Below are 18,231 nucleotides of genomic sequence, written 5' to 3'. Positions count from 1 at the left end.
GTGGATTTTTTACAGATCTAACTGACAACCATTATGGTGCAAGCCCTGATGCACTTGGCCCTGCAGGAATTTTATTAGAAGTCAAGACAAGAGGACAAAAAAATGATGGACCACTGGAATCACTTAATGGCTTTTCACAATACTTTGTGCAGTGCCAGTTGCAAATGCAGTGTACTGATGCAGAATTCTGTATCTTACAATCCTATCACCCAGAGACTGTGAACAGTAATTTCTTTATGATAAAACGAGACTACATCCTTATGCAAGCACTTAAAGATGTCACAAATTCAATTTTAAATAATGAAAATCTTCTTCAATGGGAACATAACGATGTCAAAGAGCTACAGAGCTTTGGAATAAAAGTAGTTGGCACACATGTTGATTTTGAGAAACTAAAACCACTAAGAGCGTACCTTGGAAAACTTTCAAAATCTGTTAAAAAACTTTTATTTTCTGATAAACTTGATATAATTCCGTAAAATGTTTATTAATAATATTATATATATATATATATATATATATTATTATATATTATATACACATAATAAAATATTTACTCACGAGGACCTATGGGTGGCATAGTAAGATTTACTATATGACATAACATTTGCCAAGTTGAGGATAATATGTCTATTCTATTCATAGGCCAAACTGTTTTCAATATTGACCAATCTCGAACTCTGCCAATAAAACATTCCACATGGATCCTCGTAGCAGCTATGTCAAAATTGGATGATACGTCTTTTTCAGAGAACTGATCACAATTTTTTTGTTTTGGCCTGTTTAATGTGATACCTTTTAGAGCACAATGCTCCTGAATGGAAAACCCACGATCACTCATTATTTCATGCTCCTCTTCAACAAAACGAATGGCATCTGTTTTTTCTGTAATATCACTATCTGAAATTGACCCAGGATCGATATCGCTAAAAAGAATTCCACTGCCATGTGGGGAAATACCAATTAATGCTTTTCCAGTTTGTGTATTTTTATAGTTGGAAAACATCAAAGAATTTAACTCATAATTTGAGGCACGTTGAAATTTAAATTCAGTGGCATCAATGACTAAATCTGTTAAACCATGGCCAGTTTCAATAAAACTTTTAGGCATTTTCTTCAATAAAAAACCAGAAGGTGGTTTTAAGTCAATTTCATTGAAAATACCAGCAACAAAAATTACCCAGCCAATAAATATCCGTTGCATGGTGCTTTTAGATATATCCATAAAAAATGCCATTAAACCTTGATGAACACCATGATGGCAAATAGTCAGGACAGCTAGTAATTCTGTTGCTTTATCTAGTGATCTATTTAGTGATGGTGTGTGACAACAGTCAGGATATGGGATCAGGTGAAAGTAAGGCATAAGACAGTCTAATAGCATGTTAAATTGGGGCAATGTTAAACCACATAAATATTGAAAATTTGACGGATTTTTAATGTTAGAAAAAGTAAACTGTTTTGAAGTAATAGACATATTATCAGAACATATTTTTCTGTTATTATTTACCAATAGCTTGTTTTGAAATTTCATAGTTGCAAGTTTCTTATTTAACCTGGCGATTTTTACTTGGGATTCGGTAAGCTCTTTATTTAGTCTTAAAATTTCAGCATTTGCTTTTTCCAATTTTTTTCTGTATTGTAACTTTGAAGGGTTAAGTTTTTTAGAAGAGATATATGTACTAGACTTTGTTAGGGTTCTTCGTGCTTTTGATGAGCATGGAGTATTTATATTTTGGTTCATTACATTTCTGGCAGTTACCAACTTTTGTTTAGCATTTCTTAATCTTTTTTTGTAAAGTTCTGTGGCTGATTTTTTTACCAAGTTATTAGCATTCTCATATTTCTGTTCAAGCTTTTGGAAATTTCTTTCTGAAACGACAACATCTGGCAAGTCTGTCACTGATAATCTCTTATTGGAGCTCCAGTGTTCACAGCAAATATACCCATTTTTCCAGTTAATACCATCTGTTTTTAAAATCTTCCGATATTGCGATTTTAAAGATTCTAATCTTGGTAAACGATAAAATTTTAAAGGTTTCCCATCAATACCCAAAGTTGTGTGGTTGTTGAAACACAAGGCTGATGCACAAGACCACTTAACCATTGTTTGTTGTAGTTTTTAGCTAGCTAACGTTTGTAATGACACCTTCCAGTATATTCGGAAAGGTCTTCACCAAGTGTTAAACTATACGATTATGCAGCTAAATGTTTATAATAACGTTATAACATAATATAAAGCTGGACGTTTTGTGTTTAACTCCATTTGCTTCACTTTAGAAGCCCAACAAACCCCCCATTATGGATTTTTTTTCCCACAAGCAAAACATTAGCGCCCCATTCCTCCGGCCTATGAATTTGGCTAATAGAAGGAGAATTGATAAAACTATAAAAAGAGGTAGACAAATTGGAAGAGCCAGGCGTTTTCACCAAAACGTTCGATTTCTGGCTGTATTTTGTTAATATATTAAGGGATTTTGTATTCAAATATACTTTTTTAAATCCAATAAGAGGAGAAACCGAATGAGCAAATGAGGTAAATACTCTGTTCTTCTTACCTTAATAGAATAAATTTTCGCAAAAAATTAAATTTCGCGCTCTTGCAAATTTTTGTATTTTCCGCAAAATGCTTTAATTGCCACTGTGGCCATTCGCGAAATTTAACTTGTAAAGCTGTTTTCAGCAAAATTTTTGAGAATAATAAATAATTGTGTGTCGCGTAACTTCACCAATTCTCTGCAATGGTCGCACTTTGTCTATAGACCTTAATAAAAGAAATAATATTCTAGTTGTAGAAGTCCGAAGAGACATATCAGTCGGTGACTGATATGTCAGAGACCTACCCGAGAACGCTTAACGTCAATGATAGAGATAGCGATCCCTCCAATAAATCTGATAGGGACTTATACTTTTTGATATCTATCTATCTTTCTTCCTCATGCCATTTTAAATATTCCTTCTTTTCCGGCGGAAATCAAATAATCAATTGGAAAATACCTTGAAAAAACATTTTTTTCTTGGGGTATTTCTTTTTCATTGTTTCTGTTTTCATATGTTTTGCTTGACTGTTCTGGCAATGTTGTGATGTGTTTATCTTCTCTCGTTTTGGTGATTTCTTTTATGTGTTTCAACCCCTTTTGGCTTCCAAAGATAATTCAGGTAATACTTATGCAAATATGTTTCGCAAATGTGTGCACACCCTCACAGTCAAGAAAAGTACAACGTAATGAAAATGGCCTATCTACCTTAATTTAAAAATATGCAGCATCTAGATATTTAGCATGTGGACAATTCTCACGTGAAAACGCCCATCATGCAAATTTCCTGCATTGATATTCTTCGTGCATACTTCTCGCCTGTTAGCTTGAAACTCTGAAATTTACTTGTTCATGGGTTATAAATATGATTATAGGTGCCATTTATAATGGCGTTTTTTTTAATTAGCCATAAAAATATAACCTTAATATTAACTCGTGGACAGACAGTGAGTGTTATGATTTAGGTGATAGATAAAAAATAAACTGGAATTGAAACCTCGAATCTGACTAGAGATATTCAATCACAACCTCATCTTTGCCCGAAAATATCAATATGTATCAATATGTATGTACGTATAGCTATAGCAAATGCTATTCTATAGCAAATCTATGCCAACATGCGAAGAAAAAATATGATATAAATGTTGGCCAATATTTATTAATTTTTTTAATAAATGTTGGCCAACATTGTTGGTCAATTTTGAATGTTGCTACGATTTGCTATACCCACCAAAATACGAACGTTTTTTCGAATTATTGCTTATTACATATTCGAATGTATTTTGTTCGAATGTATAATGTATATGGGACAAAAGTTAATACCACATAGACACTTTTAAAATAACTGAAGGTACGCATGGTCCTCCAACTGCTTCTGTGTCTAGAAAAGAAAAGTTTAAATGAAAAGATAAAGTTGTGAAAGAGACCTTGTGACTGATTAGTACATCTTGTCCCGTAACGGGACAGTTGACGTGCGACCAAATCTTTTAGATGTGCAGCCGAACGTCATAACACTCAGCCGAATGTTTTCATGTTCGGCCACACATCTACATGTCCGCAAGCCGAACGTTTTAAATCATAAATGTTCGGCCAAACGTTATAGAGAGTCTGGTTTGTATATTTACTTAGCTTTAAAAGTCCGGCTTGGTCTTTGTGAAATGTTTAAACTTTCTACGCCTTACGGATCGAGTCTCATCAAAGTTTTTCGAACAAGTTCTCTAGAAACACTGATGTTATGTTTTAAACATATCAATTCCTCCATTTGTCTGTAGCCAATATCTGTTTTGTGTAATTTAAGTGCAACAAGATCCTGCAATTCTTTAGCATCGATATTTTGCTTTCGATTTAAGCCATTCCTTCGACAAATTTCCAGAAAGTTTCTTTGGCTCAATGGAACATTATAATACTTGCTACATATCTTTCTGTACTTTAGTTTCGGTTTTATGTCTTAAAAAACTTTTACCAAAGAAAAAAGATCAATTCGTGTGCCTTTAGACAGAAGTACTTCCATCTTACTAGAACACTGACTATTGTTTTCATTAAAGCTTTTCTTAAATGTTTGTTGCGTCCAGACGAATGTTTGAGTTATTCGGCCGAACAGTTAAACATGCGGCCAAATGTTATAACATCCAGCTGAAGATTGTGATATTTGGCCGGACTTTTAAGACGTTCAGCCCCATGTTTGCTTAATACGAACACTCGGGCGGACGTTTAAAACTCAATAAAAATACAGAACCAGATTCTCTAAAACATTCGGCCGAACATTTATAATTTAAAACATTCGGACCTGTGGACGTGCGGATGTGCGGCCGAACATCAAGACGTTTGGCCGAGTGTGATTACATTCAGCCGCACATCTTGAAGGTTCGGCTGCACGTCGACTATCCTGTTACGTGACAAGATGTACTAATCATTTGCGGTAATTGAGTTATATGAAGAACGACTTTGTTTATGGGGCATTTCGAATCAAAGCTATTTAAAACGAGATGTCAAGGAGAAAGCGCTTTTTGAAATATAAAACGAGTTAGACATCATCACAATTCAAGCCAAATGAAAATCCTTAAGGGCACAGTACAGGAGGGAATTGAACAAAGGAAATATAATCAAGTGTGGTTAAGGCACTGACGGAGTGTACGAGACTTCCTGGGTATTTATCCAGAACATGAATAAGTTTGTCAAACAATAAAGAAAACAGAAAATAGCACTTCAACATTAAACTAAAAAGATAATTCAATAATTTATAAAGGAAGTGATAGGGAAATTGGCCAGCTAGATGATTCCTTGGTGTCGGATCCTAATGTACTTAATGTACAAAAACAGGGCAGAAAAAGGACGCGTTGTTAATACAAATAATGAAAAACAAAAAATAATTGCAAAGTGTATTGATGGTTCTGGATAAGCCGAAAGATCCGAAAAGTCATTTGCTTGAGGACCAGTTCGCACTGTACATTGCAGATTGATTAAGAAATAAATTAAAAACGACGTTCATTTGCTGACGGAAAGATAAATGACATTATCTTTCAAAAGTGGAAGAGTTCGCTGGTGCTGGTTTCTCTGATGCAAACAATCATCAATTTGCTCCCATTTTCAACCGGTTCAATCTTCACATAACCCCTATGGCGTTGACCAAAATGTTGTCTCGATTTCTGTAAACCTGAGTTTTATACTTTCTGACACAGTTAGCTAGGTATTTCCTTATAAATTTTGTTTACTCTTGCCGTATAGTGCCGTATAATCTCCCCCCTGCACCCCCACATCGATTGTAAATTTTTTGATCTCCCCCTCCATCTTTCATTAATTTATTAAAACGAGCAATATATTTTCCTCATTTGCTTATTCGACTTTTCTTCTTATCCGATTAAAACATTATATTTAAAACTGATTCCCTGAAAACATCACGCCAGTCAATTTCGTTTGCGAAAACCCGTCTTTATGTACATTACGTACATCTATCCCATAGCTAGTACTGAAATGACAATAGACGGCCAGTTGGCCAGTCGGACAGGCAGATGGACGGGCGAAAGACATGTAGGAAATCATATCAAACATTCCTTTGGAGGACGAAAGAGATAAAAAAACAAGGAGTTATGTACAACAATGTAACTACTAAAGCAATTTTTGGTACATAAATCTTTTGCAGAAAATAATCAAATGATTGTGTAAACTCGTGCTTAAATAAATAATCAAATGCTGCATAATTTGGTTAAGCAACCATGTTAACCATTTTTAAAAAATATGCCACATTAAATAAACGCCCGCCTCTGAGTAACCGTCCTGTTATAAAAAAAGTTGTTTTGATTTGTTTTTTTTATAGATTCACATTTGTATTATAAAATTTTACTTTTCATAAGAAACTTGAATAACACAGAGACTCTCTTGACTTTTTCTCTTGTTTGGGGAATCATTGCATATGAATAAACAAATCAATAAACCAACCAATAAATAAAAAAACTAATAAATTAGCCATTGTTTGCGTCGTGATAAACTGATGCAATCTACTCACGACATTTCATTAGTGCGTCAGTTGTTCCTAATAAATGAAAAAGAAAAAAATTATTATTAATCTATATAATAATACGCCAGTTCTGTCTGTCTGTCACTTTTGCAAAGTGGATAAAATTTCTTTGATAAAGTCTATAAAGCATCGCCTATAAATTTGTTCCGTAAATTAGCAAACTTTGACATTAAAGCAATATTAACGTCAAAGGAAAGTATATTAAGATTAGTGAAGCCATTGCATTGCACTTTTAAATTTAAGGCTAAATAACTTGGAAACGGGTGGTGTGTAACTAGGGACCACCTGGGACCAATTTGGGTAAGTTTCCCAAACCTGTGTCCCCGAATCCGTTTCGGAATAAACGGGTTGATGACGTCGTCAAAAAATCTTCAAACCCCAATATCTCTGCAACCGTTTGTCAAAGATACATGATCTTATACATTTTCTTGATCAGCGTTTCAAAATCTATACGATGTAGGGAACAGGTATGCAATTTTCTAAAAAAATTTTTTGGGGGTTTTCACTGGTCATTGTTGACGTCAGGAAAATTTTTAATCCCTTATCTCATTGACCGTTTATCAAAAGCACATGATCATATACCTTTTCTTGATGAGCGCTTTAAGGTCTGCACAGTAGAGGCAACGTGAAAACAAGGTTCTAAATTATTTTTTTGTGGATGGGTTGCTGACGTCATCCAATTTAAATGACGCTTTGTTCTCATTTTTATCCTGTCTCAGTGGATTTCTCCACGGGCCTTATCGACTAGTTAATTATTATTGTTATTAAATAAAATGATCAAATGTAAGTTTTAATCTTAAAAAAAAGTTCCTAACCTAGATCGAATATAAGCTCAAACAATGCAGTATACATCCGCTACATGCGTTCGTACGAACAATTTTTCCGACTTGAATGTCGAATGGGATGTATTACTGTTGTTTAAAGAGGTTCAAAATTAATTTGTTTAATACTTTGCTTCTTACCGTGTGGAGATTTCGTATTTCTTCATTGGAAAGCAAGCGATTGTAGTATAAGATGTCGTCAAAGAGGCCGTAGTACTTGGTTGAAGAGCCTTTCCAAGCCATTTTTATAACAGTTTTTTTGAAATCACCTGAAACAGGAAAGACGTTCGATAATAGAAAAGAAAAGATTTTGAAACCATTACAAAGAAGAAATGTTGAAACTAAAATTAACATTATTTAACCTTTTCCTTTCCAACTTTTTTTCTGCTTTATCAAATGTTTTGCACTTACAGTTCACTGCTCGCTCCCAGGGAATTTTGCCTTTTTGATTAATCTGTTAGCCGCTAATAACGGCTTAGGGGCCAACAAAGCTTGTGGATGAGGATTCATTTTGGTAAATGTTTAATTGTTTCGCAACTGGAGCAATGTTGATTTGACCAAATTTGACAAAAGACGTTAATTTATTTAGCGGTAAATAGTACTATCCCCCCTTAATTTATCATTTCTGCACAACTAATAAAACTGCAAAAAAATATAAAGTTAAAAGACTTTCTTCATTTAACCATTATTAAATTCCCATACTGGGGAGTATTGCAACAAATGTCAAACCGAAATAATATCTTCTTCAAATGAGTTTGAGAAATTTAAATTTAGGGGATATTAAGGTCAACAACTTTTCGCTGTTTTTATACGTTTCTCTTTGGCTGTTTTCAACTTTGTGTTAAATTTTGAACAAAGCTTGGCCTCGCAGCAATTTTTTTTTAATGGAGGTGAGGGTAGGGTAGGTAAGGTATTTCGCGAAAAGGCTCAATTTTTCTCTGGAGACAAAGAAAGGCTAAACCAAACGCACATTCCTTCTGCTGATTGTGTTGATTACCGTACAGCCTTATTCACACGCAAAACTTCGCCTCAGAAAGACTATAACAATAACAATGACAATGACAATAACAATAGGAACAATTTAACTGACAATTTTTTGGGATTGTGATAAATATTATTACCTGGCTCTCTTGCCAATTTTTCTCCATCAAATTTATGCTCGCCATTAACGAATACAGAAAACAAATCATTCGCAATATCAAACTTAAAAAGAAAATGGATCCATTGCGTAGCATCGGGACCGTTGTAGTTGTTGAAACGATAGATGTAATTCTCAGTTTTAAAAGAGATGTTCCACAAGCCTGTATTGTCCGCAAACCTTTCACCCAAAGTGAAGTCAAAACCGTTGTAATACGTTTGAAAGACGACCGCTGAGCCAAGCCAAGAGCGTTTGAAAGTTTTGTACCAAAATGAAAACACAAATCCATCGCTGTCACAGTTATCAGGAAATGCAGATAAAAGATCCCTGGAAATAGAAAATTAAAAAATGGCTAAACTAGATAAACAAGTACTCTCGGGTGCTTAATACAATGGGGGACAATAGGTTGTAAAAAATTGTACTGTGAAATAGACTAAAAGCTTTAAAATTTTAGAATACAAAATAAGGACACTTAAAGGTGGTTTACCACCAAATAATGTCTAAATTTCAAGAATTGTCTTTTACCTGTTTTCTGACAGTAAATTCACCTTAGAATACCGTGGCAAGTAGTTCTTATGACAAATTTTGGTTTTTATTGCGCAATCTGGCACTTTCTCCAACCAACCGCAAATATAAGTGCATAGCAACGCCCATAGCAACCATTTTCGCATTTTTAGACAGCTTTCTTGCTCCTTCGTCGATGTTTATTGCTTTGCAAAAGCTGGATGATACTTTAGGGCCTCCTAATAGATTATATGACAGTTGTGAATATTAAATGTGGTGTTCCACACGCAGTCAGAAAGCTGTCTTAACGATGCACCCTCCGAAGTGAACTCGTCATCAATTAGACTTAAGACTTAGGTATTTGGTGCTTTTCAGGTCGAAATAGTGCTGCCGTACACCTTTTGTCGATCCACAAGTCTAGAATGTCCGTAAAATAATCTTTAAGCACGGTTTTTGCCGTTTAAGTTCGGAATCCTCGCAAAACAAGAATTCTCAAGATCGAAGCACACATGCTTTACAATTTCTTTAGTGGGTGCAGACATTAATATTATAATATTACCTAGTGCTTAACTGAAACCGATTTTCGAATCGAAGTTTTGTCTTTCAGTTATCTTGTCCAGTTTTGCCCTGTTTTGGCCTTTTTTTCGTCCAAGAACAACCGCATCAGTTGTCTGGGCGACGAGTCAGCCTTACGAAAATGCGTTTTACTCAATCACTACAGGTGACCCTTGAGAAACATACGCGGCCAAAAAGGCGCATCAAATAGCGCATGTTATTCAGTTATTTGGTTAAGCGTCGAGCAGCAAAATGTCATATTTTGCTCCTATTTTACCTAGCAACGGGTAACCATGGCAACCAATCAACTAAATTTTGGACTTAATTTTGTCGCACTGTCGCGTACAATTAACTTTAGAAAAGACAATCCTCTGCGATATAGTTTATTTGGTGGTAAGCCACCTTAACCATGGAGGTACTACCTCCATGCTTTAACTATTCGCGTGCAATTTCTTTTCGCTTCTGGTTGAGATCAATCCCGGATTGCACAATATTTAAAAAGAGTATTATCAAGGTGTAATTAAAAACACATAAGTTAAAGTTATGGAAAAGAGTTGAACAGAGGGAGGTGCTGAATATGCGAACAGGGAGGGCAAGTACAAATTCAAACAAAGCGAAATATCTTTACACAAATTCACAGACTAATGAATCAGATATTTTTTTTAAATCCTACAAGTAATAAAATTCTTACTTCAAACATCCTTCGGCACGTATATTTGATCCTAGTCCTGCAACGTCAATCAACTGTTTCAAATATAACACCTTCGTTATCCGATCTGGAACATTTATACGCGTTCCAGTACGCCAAAATGCCAAAGCGTTGCAACCAGAACAATTCAGATTTTCATCAAATGTAAAGTTGATCAAAGGACGGTAGTACGCTGTGAGTAAATGCACGAATTTAAAATAAATATGCAATACCACATGCATATCTGCAACCTCGTCCCCAGGGCATCTTGTATCTTTTCTGATCCCGGGACACGAACTTTATCGCCGTCCCGGGGTCAGAAAAGATACAAGACGCCCTGGGGACGAGGTTGGCATATCTGTAGATATAGTAAACTCTCGATAACTCAATCTCGCTGCTATTTATGGAGTGTTCGAGTAATAAAAAATTATTCTGTTATCTGCAATTTTTGCCTATCTTGCCAATTTAGTATTATTATTATTATTAACAATTTCTTTTACATTGACGTGTAAAAAAAAAAAAAATTCTAGCTTCTCGGGAAAAGTCGCTAATTAAAGTCAATGAAGAAGGCAATTAATTTAGTTAATTTGACTTCTTTGCTTTGCATACCATCCTCCTGAAATAAAGGATGGTTAGACTATAGCTTTTATTTTTGAGATCCTATATATTGCAAGGAAGTGGTATGCCAGAAAATTCGGGAAAAAAATACAACAAAAACAAACCGCAAAATGCTATAAATACTAAATAAAAGTCTGCCTGTCAACTAAAACCTAATCCATTAATATACGGTTTGCACAACCTACAAGGGCAACTTTCTGGATTCCATTTCTTAATTTTTGACTTAAACTCTTGTAACGTTTCAGATGTTTTTATATTTGATGGTATCATCTGCCACAATTTTGGCGCGAAATTTGAGATAGTTTCAGTGCCATAAGTAGACGTTTTTGCTGTGCGATAGCAAAGTTCTCTATCATTTCTCAAATTATAAGTGCTACTACGGAACAGAAAAATATCACTTATTATATCAGGTGAGAGTTTGTTTTTAGCTTTATATATTTCTATAGCTAGTGTTTCAAGATTTTTTTCGTGTATCGTTTTTGATTTATCTCTATGTAACAGTTCCTTAAATGTTGATGTATGGTCACAATAGTTCATCGAAGTGCTCTTACATGCAGATTATTAATTCTGTTATTCAGTGTTCTATTGTGGAACATCCATATCAAAGGACAGTAACTGAATTGAGAGGTAACAAAAGCCTTCATAATAACTCTTCTTTTTTGAGTATCCATGTAAGGTGCAACACGCGCTAATGTATGTAGTTTTTGGCTGGTTTTTTGACATAAGTCCGTTACATGCAAATCAAATTTTAATTTCCGATCAATTTTTATCCCTAACAGTTTCTGTTGGTCACTGTTTTCAATGTACGTGTCTCCAACGACAGCTTTTGTATCAAGTGGTAAGCTAGAAAGAAGATGGCTCTTTGCTTCATTGGCTTTCATACCGTTTTCAGCAAACCATATAAACATTCTTTTTGCTGTTTTTTCAAGGTCTTCTACAACTTGATTTTTATCAGACCCATACGTATATGGGGTGTTGGCATCTTCGTAGCTAGCTATATCAGTTTCAATCGTTATCAGAAATAAATCTATCAGGAAAACGTTGAAGAGTAGTGGGCCTAAAATAGACCCTTGTGGCACACCAAATAAGATATCCAGTAACGTACTAAATGAGTTGTTTATTTTAACTCTTTGTTTCCGGCCAGTTAAATAGCTATGTATTAATCTCAAAGCATCCTTGTCAAACCCATAAGCGTGCAATTTAGCAATAAGTAAATCGTGATTTATACAGTCAAAAGCTTTAGACAAGTCTGTCAATAACGCTGCGTAAGATCCTTTATTATCTAGGCTTTTTTTACATTTTTTGATCATTGCTATAAGGCATTGCTGCGTACTAAAACCTCTCCGAAAACCACACTGCTGCTTGTTAAAAATAGGTTAAAAAAAGCTTTAATTTGTTCGTATAAGCATTTTTCGAATATCTTAGAGATATTAGGCAGTATACTGACCGGGCGGTAGTTACACTTGTCCGTACGGTCCTCCTTTTTGAAAACTGGAATGACGTCTGCGTTCTTAAGGCTTTTTGGAAAATTGGATTGGTCGATGTTATAATTTATGCTATTGCACAAAACATTTCCAAAAATGTCAGAATTTTCCTGTATTATTTTCGTTGGAATGTCAGACTGCTGTGTAGTTTTATTTTTATCTAAATCTTTAATTTTTTTTGTAACATCAGATAGGCTGACTCGTCTAAAAGAAAGCTTTTTACCAGGCTCGCCATAAAACTGTTTGATTTTGACAACACTTGGATGATTAGCAAATTTCGATAACGACGTATCAATAGATTTATCATTAAAAATATTATCATTTTGTGGATTTTCATTTAGCTTGATTCTAAGATTGGGAACAAGGTTGCAAAAATAATCATTGAAAATCGATGCTATTTCAAGGTCATCAGTGATAGTTTTTCCATTTTCAACTAATGTTATCAGCTCTTTGTTTTTGACTTTCTCAGTAAAGCAAGGTTTAACTGTGTTCCAGAATTTTTTATTATCTGTAACACTTTTAATCTCTAAATTGTTATAGTAGGTTTCTTTACTTTTTTGTGCTAGTTTGACACATTTATTTCTTTGCTTTTTAAAAGCAGTTTCATTTTCATCGCTTTTGTTTTTTAAGTATTTATTTCTTAGTCTAGATCTAGTCATTATTGCGTTATTTAACTCTTTATTCATAAAAGGTGCTTGGTTGGTTCTCAAATATTTCGTTTTCTTTGGAGCATGTATATTAAGAGTGTTCATGACTTTGTTCAAAGATGCTTCAAGATCAATACCTAAGAAATCGGTTTCATTTAACGATTTAAAAAGGTCCCCCCGGAAAGTTTCATGGTCAAATTTTTTGTAGTCCCTATGTTGTTGTATGTTCGGTTTACCCTTTTTAAATTTAGTTTTCATAAAAGTCACAGTCATCTTGTGGAAGTCAGATAAGCCTGTTTCCACAACATTAGTGTGTTGAAAGCTTGATGATTTGTTAGTAAGGATCAAGTCGATGCAAGTTGGGTTGCATTGGCTTTCAAAACAAGTAGGCTCTTTTACAAGGTTATGCAAACCATACATTTTTGCAAAATCAGAAAGTGGAATTTCGCTTGGTTCAGCATTGAAATCACCGATCACAAGAAGATTGTCATAAGTAGCAGAATGTTTAGCAAGTTCCTCTTCAATATATTGCAAATGGTTTTTCAAATTTTGTTTATGAGGGTTGTATACGCAACAGAGGAGCCACTTTTGTTTCCGCAGATTTATTTCCACTAATAAGTATTCTGCATGGTTTTGAAATTTACAGGTAATGGGTCGGGATGGAATATCTTGCCGTACATACAGCAGAATACCGCCACCGAAACAGTCTCGGTCTAGCCTGTATGGTTGGGTATAGCCATTGATAAAAAATTGTGCTGTGGGAAAAGAGTTGTCGATTTTAGAGACCATCAAAATGTCAAGATTACCATCTACAGTCGCAGAAAGCATCTCAAATTTGTTTCTTATTGAGTTGATATTTATATGCCCAATAGTATTATTCTTTGAGTGCATTATAGTTTGTTTCGCACGATTTGTTCTGCTCAAAGTTTTGCAACTTCAGCTGCAGAAACGGACGCCATGATTATAAAGTTTCAAAACTTAAACATGATTGATAACGTGGTGTGTGACGCAATTGATCACCTGACATTCGAATCATGGAAGGCCCTCGACACATGTCAGAATGTCAAAACAAAAATACCTGGGTGCACAAAAGATCCGCGACGCAGTTGTGTTGTGCGATTGGTACTGAAATCATGTTAAGGGTTACGCAAACGCTTCTAAAATTTCATCCAACATTTTGAATCGAATGTTTAATAAATGTTCGATGAAAATTCGAATGTTGGATGAAATCGAAATTAAATGAAAATGAATTCCGACGATAAAAAAACTTATCGAGGTAAAACAGCTGGGTAAGAAGAAGAAATGCAAAAGGGATACTTTAACAACATCATCGCCCGGGTTAATAGGATCGGAATCACCTTCATTATTACTCATATTATTTTCTACTCCTCACATCTTCCCTGCTACAAGTTGAATTTGAAATGTTTATACTTTTTGTATTTTGATTTTTTAAAACATTCGCATTTCACAATCGAACATTCGAAAAACACTCCTTCGTGTATGCTGTGCACTCAACACAGTGCTGAAAAGCCAAATGTTGGATGAAACTTTATACCAAACACACCCAACACAAATTTTTGATGTTGAATGAAAGAAAATGTTGGATGAAAAGTTTAATCGAGAACAAACTTCATCCAACTTCACTCAGCATGAGTTTTTTTAATTTTTTTTCCTTTTTTAAAAAATTTTTGAGTCAACGCAAATGCATCGAACATTTCATCCCAACCTTGGTGATAAAGTTGATTGGGGCAGTTGTTGGCCACTCCGTAAACGGCTCAGGGACCACAAAAGGTTGATTTCATCTTACATCGAAAATTCTTAATACGTCATAATATTCCAGTTAGAGCTAATAAAAAAAAATGATAAAAAAATTCAAATTAAGGACGTGTTCGTGGAAATTTATTCACCGAAATTTGGGATCGTCTAAAAGTTAGTAACGCCGAATTTTTTTGAAAAATTACAAAAATTCAACAATAAAAAGAAAGAACGGACTTTACTATAAGCTTAAGTATGTTATTTAAGAAATTAAATAATGTCTAGTTACAGCTATGTTTATTTTTTCGTACTTTATATTTCTTTTATGGTAATAACTTTGGATTTTCTTGCTGTTTTAAAAAAATTTTAAATAAGCTGTTTGAGAATCAAAAATTGTTCATTCTTTAGTGACTTTCTTTCTTACTGCTAAGGTACCCTGTGAACTATATTCAAGTCATTTACATAAGGCGTATTCAATTATTTTAAACCATCGTGATTCATATGACTTCAATTCAAGGGTGGTTACAATTCAATCAAACCTCCTGAATTTAAAGCTAACCAACTTAATTAATTGTGAGAAAGGAAGCTTGTATCATATATTTACTAGTTACCCAGTTTGACTGAATGAATTGAGAGGTCGATAAAAATATTTACCAGCCCTTTAAGATTCTTTTTTTGTAATAGCAGATTTTTTTTTACACGTTTGTATACTTTAAGTTGATTTATTTTAGCGAAGATTAATTTTCGTCGAGGTCCAAAAAATACATTTCGTGAATGAACCATTTTTCTGACGAATAATTTTTTTTACGAATCTAGTAGTTTTTGGTATTCGTGAAGATTAATGGTCGCGAAAATTATTCATTATTTATTTAGTAAAGTTATACAAACTATTAACTTTCGTTTCCAGCTACACAGGGTGAACAAAAAGGTTTTGTCACTTACGATCTGATACCACACATGTGTACGAATGGTTTCCGTGATGTGGCAGACACTTTTCATATCTTGGATTACAAGGATTGCTGTCGCATTTGCTCTAAAAAATTTGGAAGAATATCTCACATCAACTTCAACTTAATGACTGAGATGTTATATTAACTAGCACACGAAATAAAAAAGAACTGAGTCACAACCATCCCCCCCCCCCACTCCCACCCCCCCCCCCCAAAAAAAAAAAAAAAAAAAATCCCAAAGGCATTACTTTTCTAATATAACGATTTAAAGCTGTGTTTGTCAAAAAAATAACAAAAAACAAAAATAAGGTGTTGTGAGGGACTTCCTTCACAGGATAATAGAATAAGCAATAAAATTTCCTATATAAAATTTACCTTAGACCCACCATTCCCCCCCCCCCTTCCCCCAATTTACAAAATGTGGTGAAGACATTCCTAAGGATTCCTACTATTCAACGCAGGAAATTAAATTTCTCATTTGACAGGTGTTCAAGTTCTCCAACAACATCGGGGTAGCAGGTTGCACAAAATTGACTTTAAATACAAGTATCGAGTATCGGCGAAAAAAAGTAAAAATTTTGGATTTTTCGGCTGCTGAGATTAGGGGTTAAGGTCACTTTAAAGTCTCCTTTTATACGTGGCGCTCAATTCCAGTTGAAAATTTATGCTTGTGATTACTACCAAAACACAATAATTCAACAACTTCATTTACAATTTTGTTTGAGAAAGGAATTAAATTTATTTAAAGCTACATTGGTTTTTTAATTAAACAATTTTTTTAATAGCCGCCCTGTTATTAACTGCGTCTAATGCCACTCTGTGTCTAACGCCGCTTTACCAACAATAATAGCACCCCGTTGTGCTCATCAGAGCAAATAAAGTATGAAATTACTAAATCAATCAACTCACTGCTGCTGTAAAATGGAGCCAACCAGTCATATTGACAAGTGAAGAAGCGTTTGTGTATCTGTCCCCATCAAGAATCTCACAGATTAAAGATGAGACGTTGTTAGGACCAACATTGGTTGAAAAACACCCATCATCCATTGCGCAGAGTTTGTTACATTTTGCTTCACTTTCAACATAATGTGTTGATAGTATGGATCCGTTTAACTTTGTATTGTCGAGTTTGCTCATGCTTATGTAAGCAAAAATTGCGGATGTCTTTTCCTCTTTGCATTTGAATTTTGATTCGCAAGTTGATGCTACACTGAAACCATATCTAAGAAGAAATTGAATATTACACACAACCTTAGGACAACAGCACAGCCTCGCTCCCATGGCAGTTTGCCTCCATTCCGTAATAACAGTTAAGTGATCAAATGATCCTGGGGATGAGGAAAATAAAAGTGATATATTAGAGGATGGAAATTTTTTTACCCTCTCCCAAAAAAGAAGAAATTACAGATCTTAATACGAGAGAATTAACTTTCGCGATTAACCGTGTTCAAAAAATTCCACCCAGTCCAACTTTTGTGATTTAGGCCAAAAATATTTCAAAAACCTAAAAAAATTTGTTCGCGTGAAAGTTTCTTCCTTTATACTTTTAATTAACTTTGGTTATATAGATACTTTTTGATATATGAGAGGCAGCTGTTAAAGTAAAATTAAAAGAAACCTTCGTCAGTAGTAATTTCTGCTTCGAGGAAAAATAAATAAAATTAAACCAACCTGCAGATAAACATCAATGTCGATATAAAAAATAACATTTTATTTTCACTTTTTCTTTTCCTCTTTCTTTTTGTCAAATACGTTTTGATTTGTTTTTTAAAAACACACGTCTTTATATTAGTTTTTAATATCTTTGTGTATTCAACCTATAGAGAAAAGATCCCTGCTAAGCAAAGCAGACATAATAACATGGTTGCTTAGAAGTTCTATTCAACAATCTTTTCTCAATGTAACATGTTTAACTATAGCGTATAAAATATGTATACATCCTTCTAACATGAAACATTAAAGTTACTTAGTTGGTCAAGTCATTTTTTTGCGAGGTCAAAGGAACACGACTTCGTCACCGAGTGTTTCTAGCAATGGAAAACAATTTTTTCAGTTTTTATTTCGTAATTAGGGAATTTTTGGTTCTTTAGTGTTATGCAAGTGTATGCGGCTAAAATCGGAACATAGAACCTCCAAAAAGCGGACACTTCGAAAATGGAAAGTTTTTACCGGTCCAAGGAACACTTTTGCTAAAATTGACTTTATAAAACGGATTATAAAACGGATTATAAAACGGATTATAAAACGGATTAGCTAATTCTTTTAGTACCTTTAGGTGAATTAATTTTCGCGAATTTCACAAAAATAAGCTACCGCGAATATTATCCAAAAAAATAATTCTCACGAAACTTCTGTCAAAAAATGATGAAACTCTTCACTTTATTGTATTAGCAAATATAATGTTTGTTTTTTTTTCCTACATAAAAATCCCACAAAAACAGAATTATTAGAAAAAAACCTTTAAATATTCCTCGGATTTGAGTTTGCACAAAAAATTTTTCAAGCATTTTTTGGAAAAA

General features: G+C 34.2%; 1 protein-coding gene across 2 annotated transcripts; it reads right to left on the bottom strand.

Annotated features, from left to right (window-relative positions):
* Positions 1–5,998: 5,998 nt before the first annotated feature.
* Positions 5,999–17,934, bottom strand: LOC130636503 (uncharacterized). Of its 2 annotated transcripts, XM_057446244.1 has the most exons (7): positions 17,384–17,934; positions 16,622–16,934; positions 15,705–15,795; positions 10,262–10,451; positions 8,495–8,838; positions 7,515–7,642; positions 6,000–6,567 (listed from the first exon to the last, which is right to left on the bottom strand). In XM_057446244.1, exons 1-7 carry the CDS (start codon positions 17,419–17,421, stop codon positions 6,550–6,552), a joined length of 1,122 nt encoding a protein of 373 aa, XP_057302227.1. In that variant the 5' UTR covers positions 17,422–17,934; the 3' UTR covers positions 6,000–6,549. The 2 variants fall into 2 exon arrangements, with proteins under 2 accessions (XP_057302226.1, XP_057302227.1); XM_057446243.1 differs by lacking the exon at positions 17,384–17,934 and having other exon boundaries at positions 5,999–6,567; positions 16,622–17,138.
* Positions 17,935–18,231: the final 297 nt, after the last annotated feature.

The sequence above is a fragment of the Hydractinia symbiolongicarpus genome, chromosome 3 (assembly GCF_029227915.1).
Source record: "Hydractinia symbiolongicarpus strain clone_291-10 chromosome 3, HSymV2.1, whole genome shotgun sequence".
NCBI lineage: Eukaryota > Metazoa > Cnidaria > Hydrozoa > Anthoathecata > Hydractiniidae > Hydractinia > Hydractinia symbiolongicarpus.
This window is presented reverse-complemented; position numbering and strand designations above follow the sequence as displayed.

Bases quoted from the DNA above. Each gene is read 5' to 3' on its own strand.
- LOC130636503 (XM_057446243.1), bottom strand. From the start codon at position 16,993: ATGGGAGCGAGGCTGTGCTGTTGTCCTAAGGTTGTGTGTAATATTCAA. The intron at 10,452-15,704 runs GTAAGTGACAAA...ATTTACTCACAG, and splicing joins CACATGTGTGGTATCAGATC to CGTACTACCGTCCTTTGATC. The intron at 8,839-10,261 runs GTAAGAATTTTA...TTCTATTTCCAG, and splicing joins CGTGCCGAAGGATGTTTGAA to GGATCTTTTATCTGCATTTC.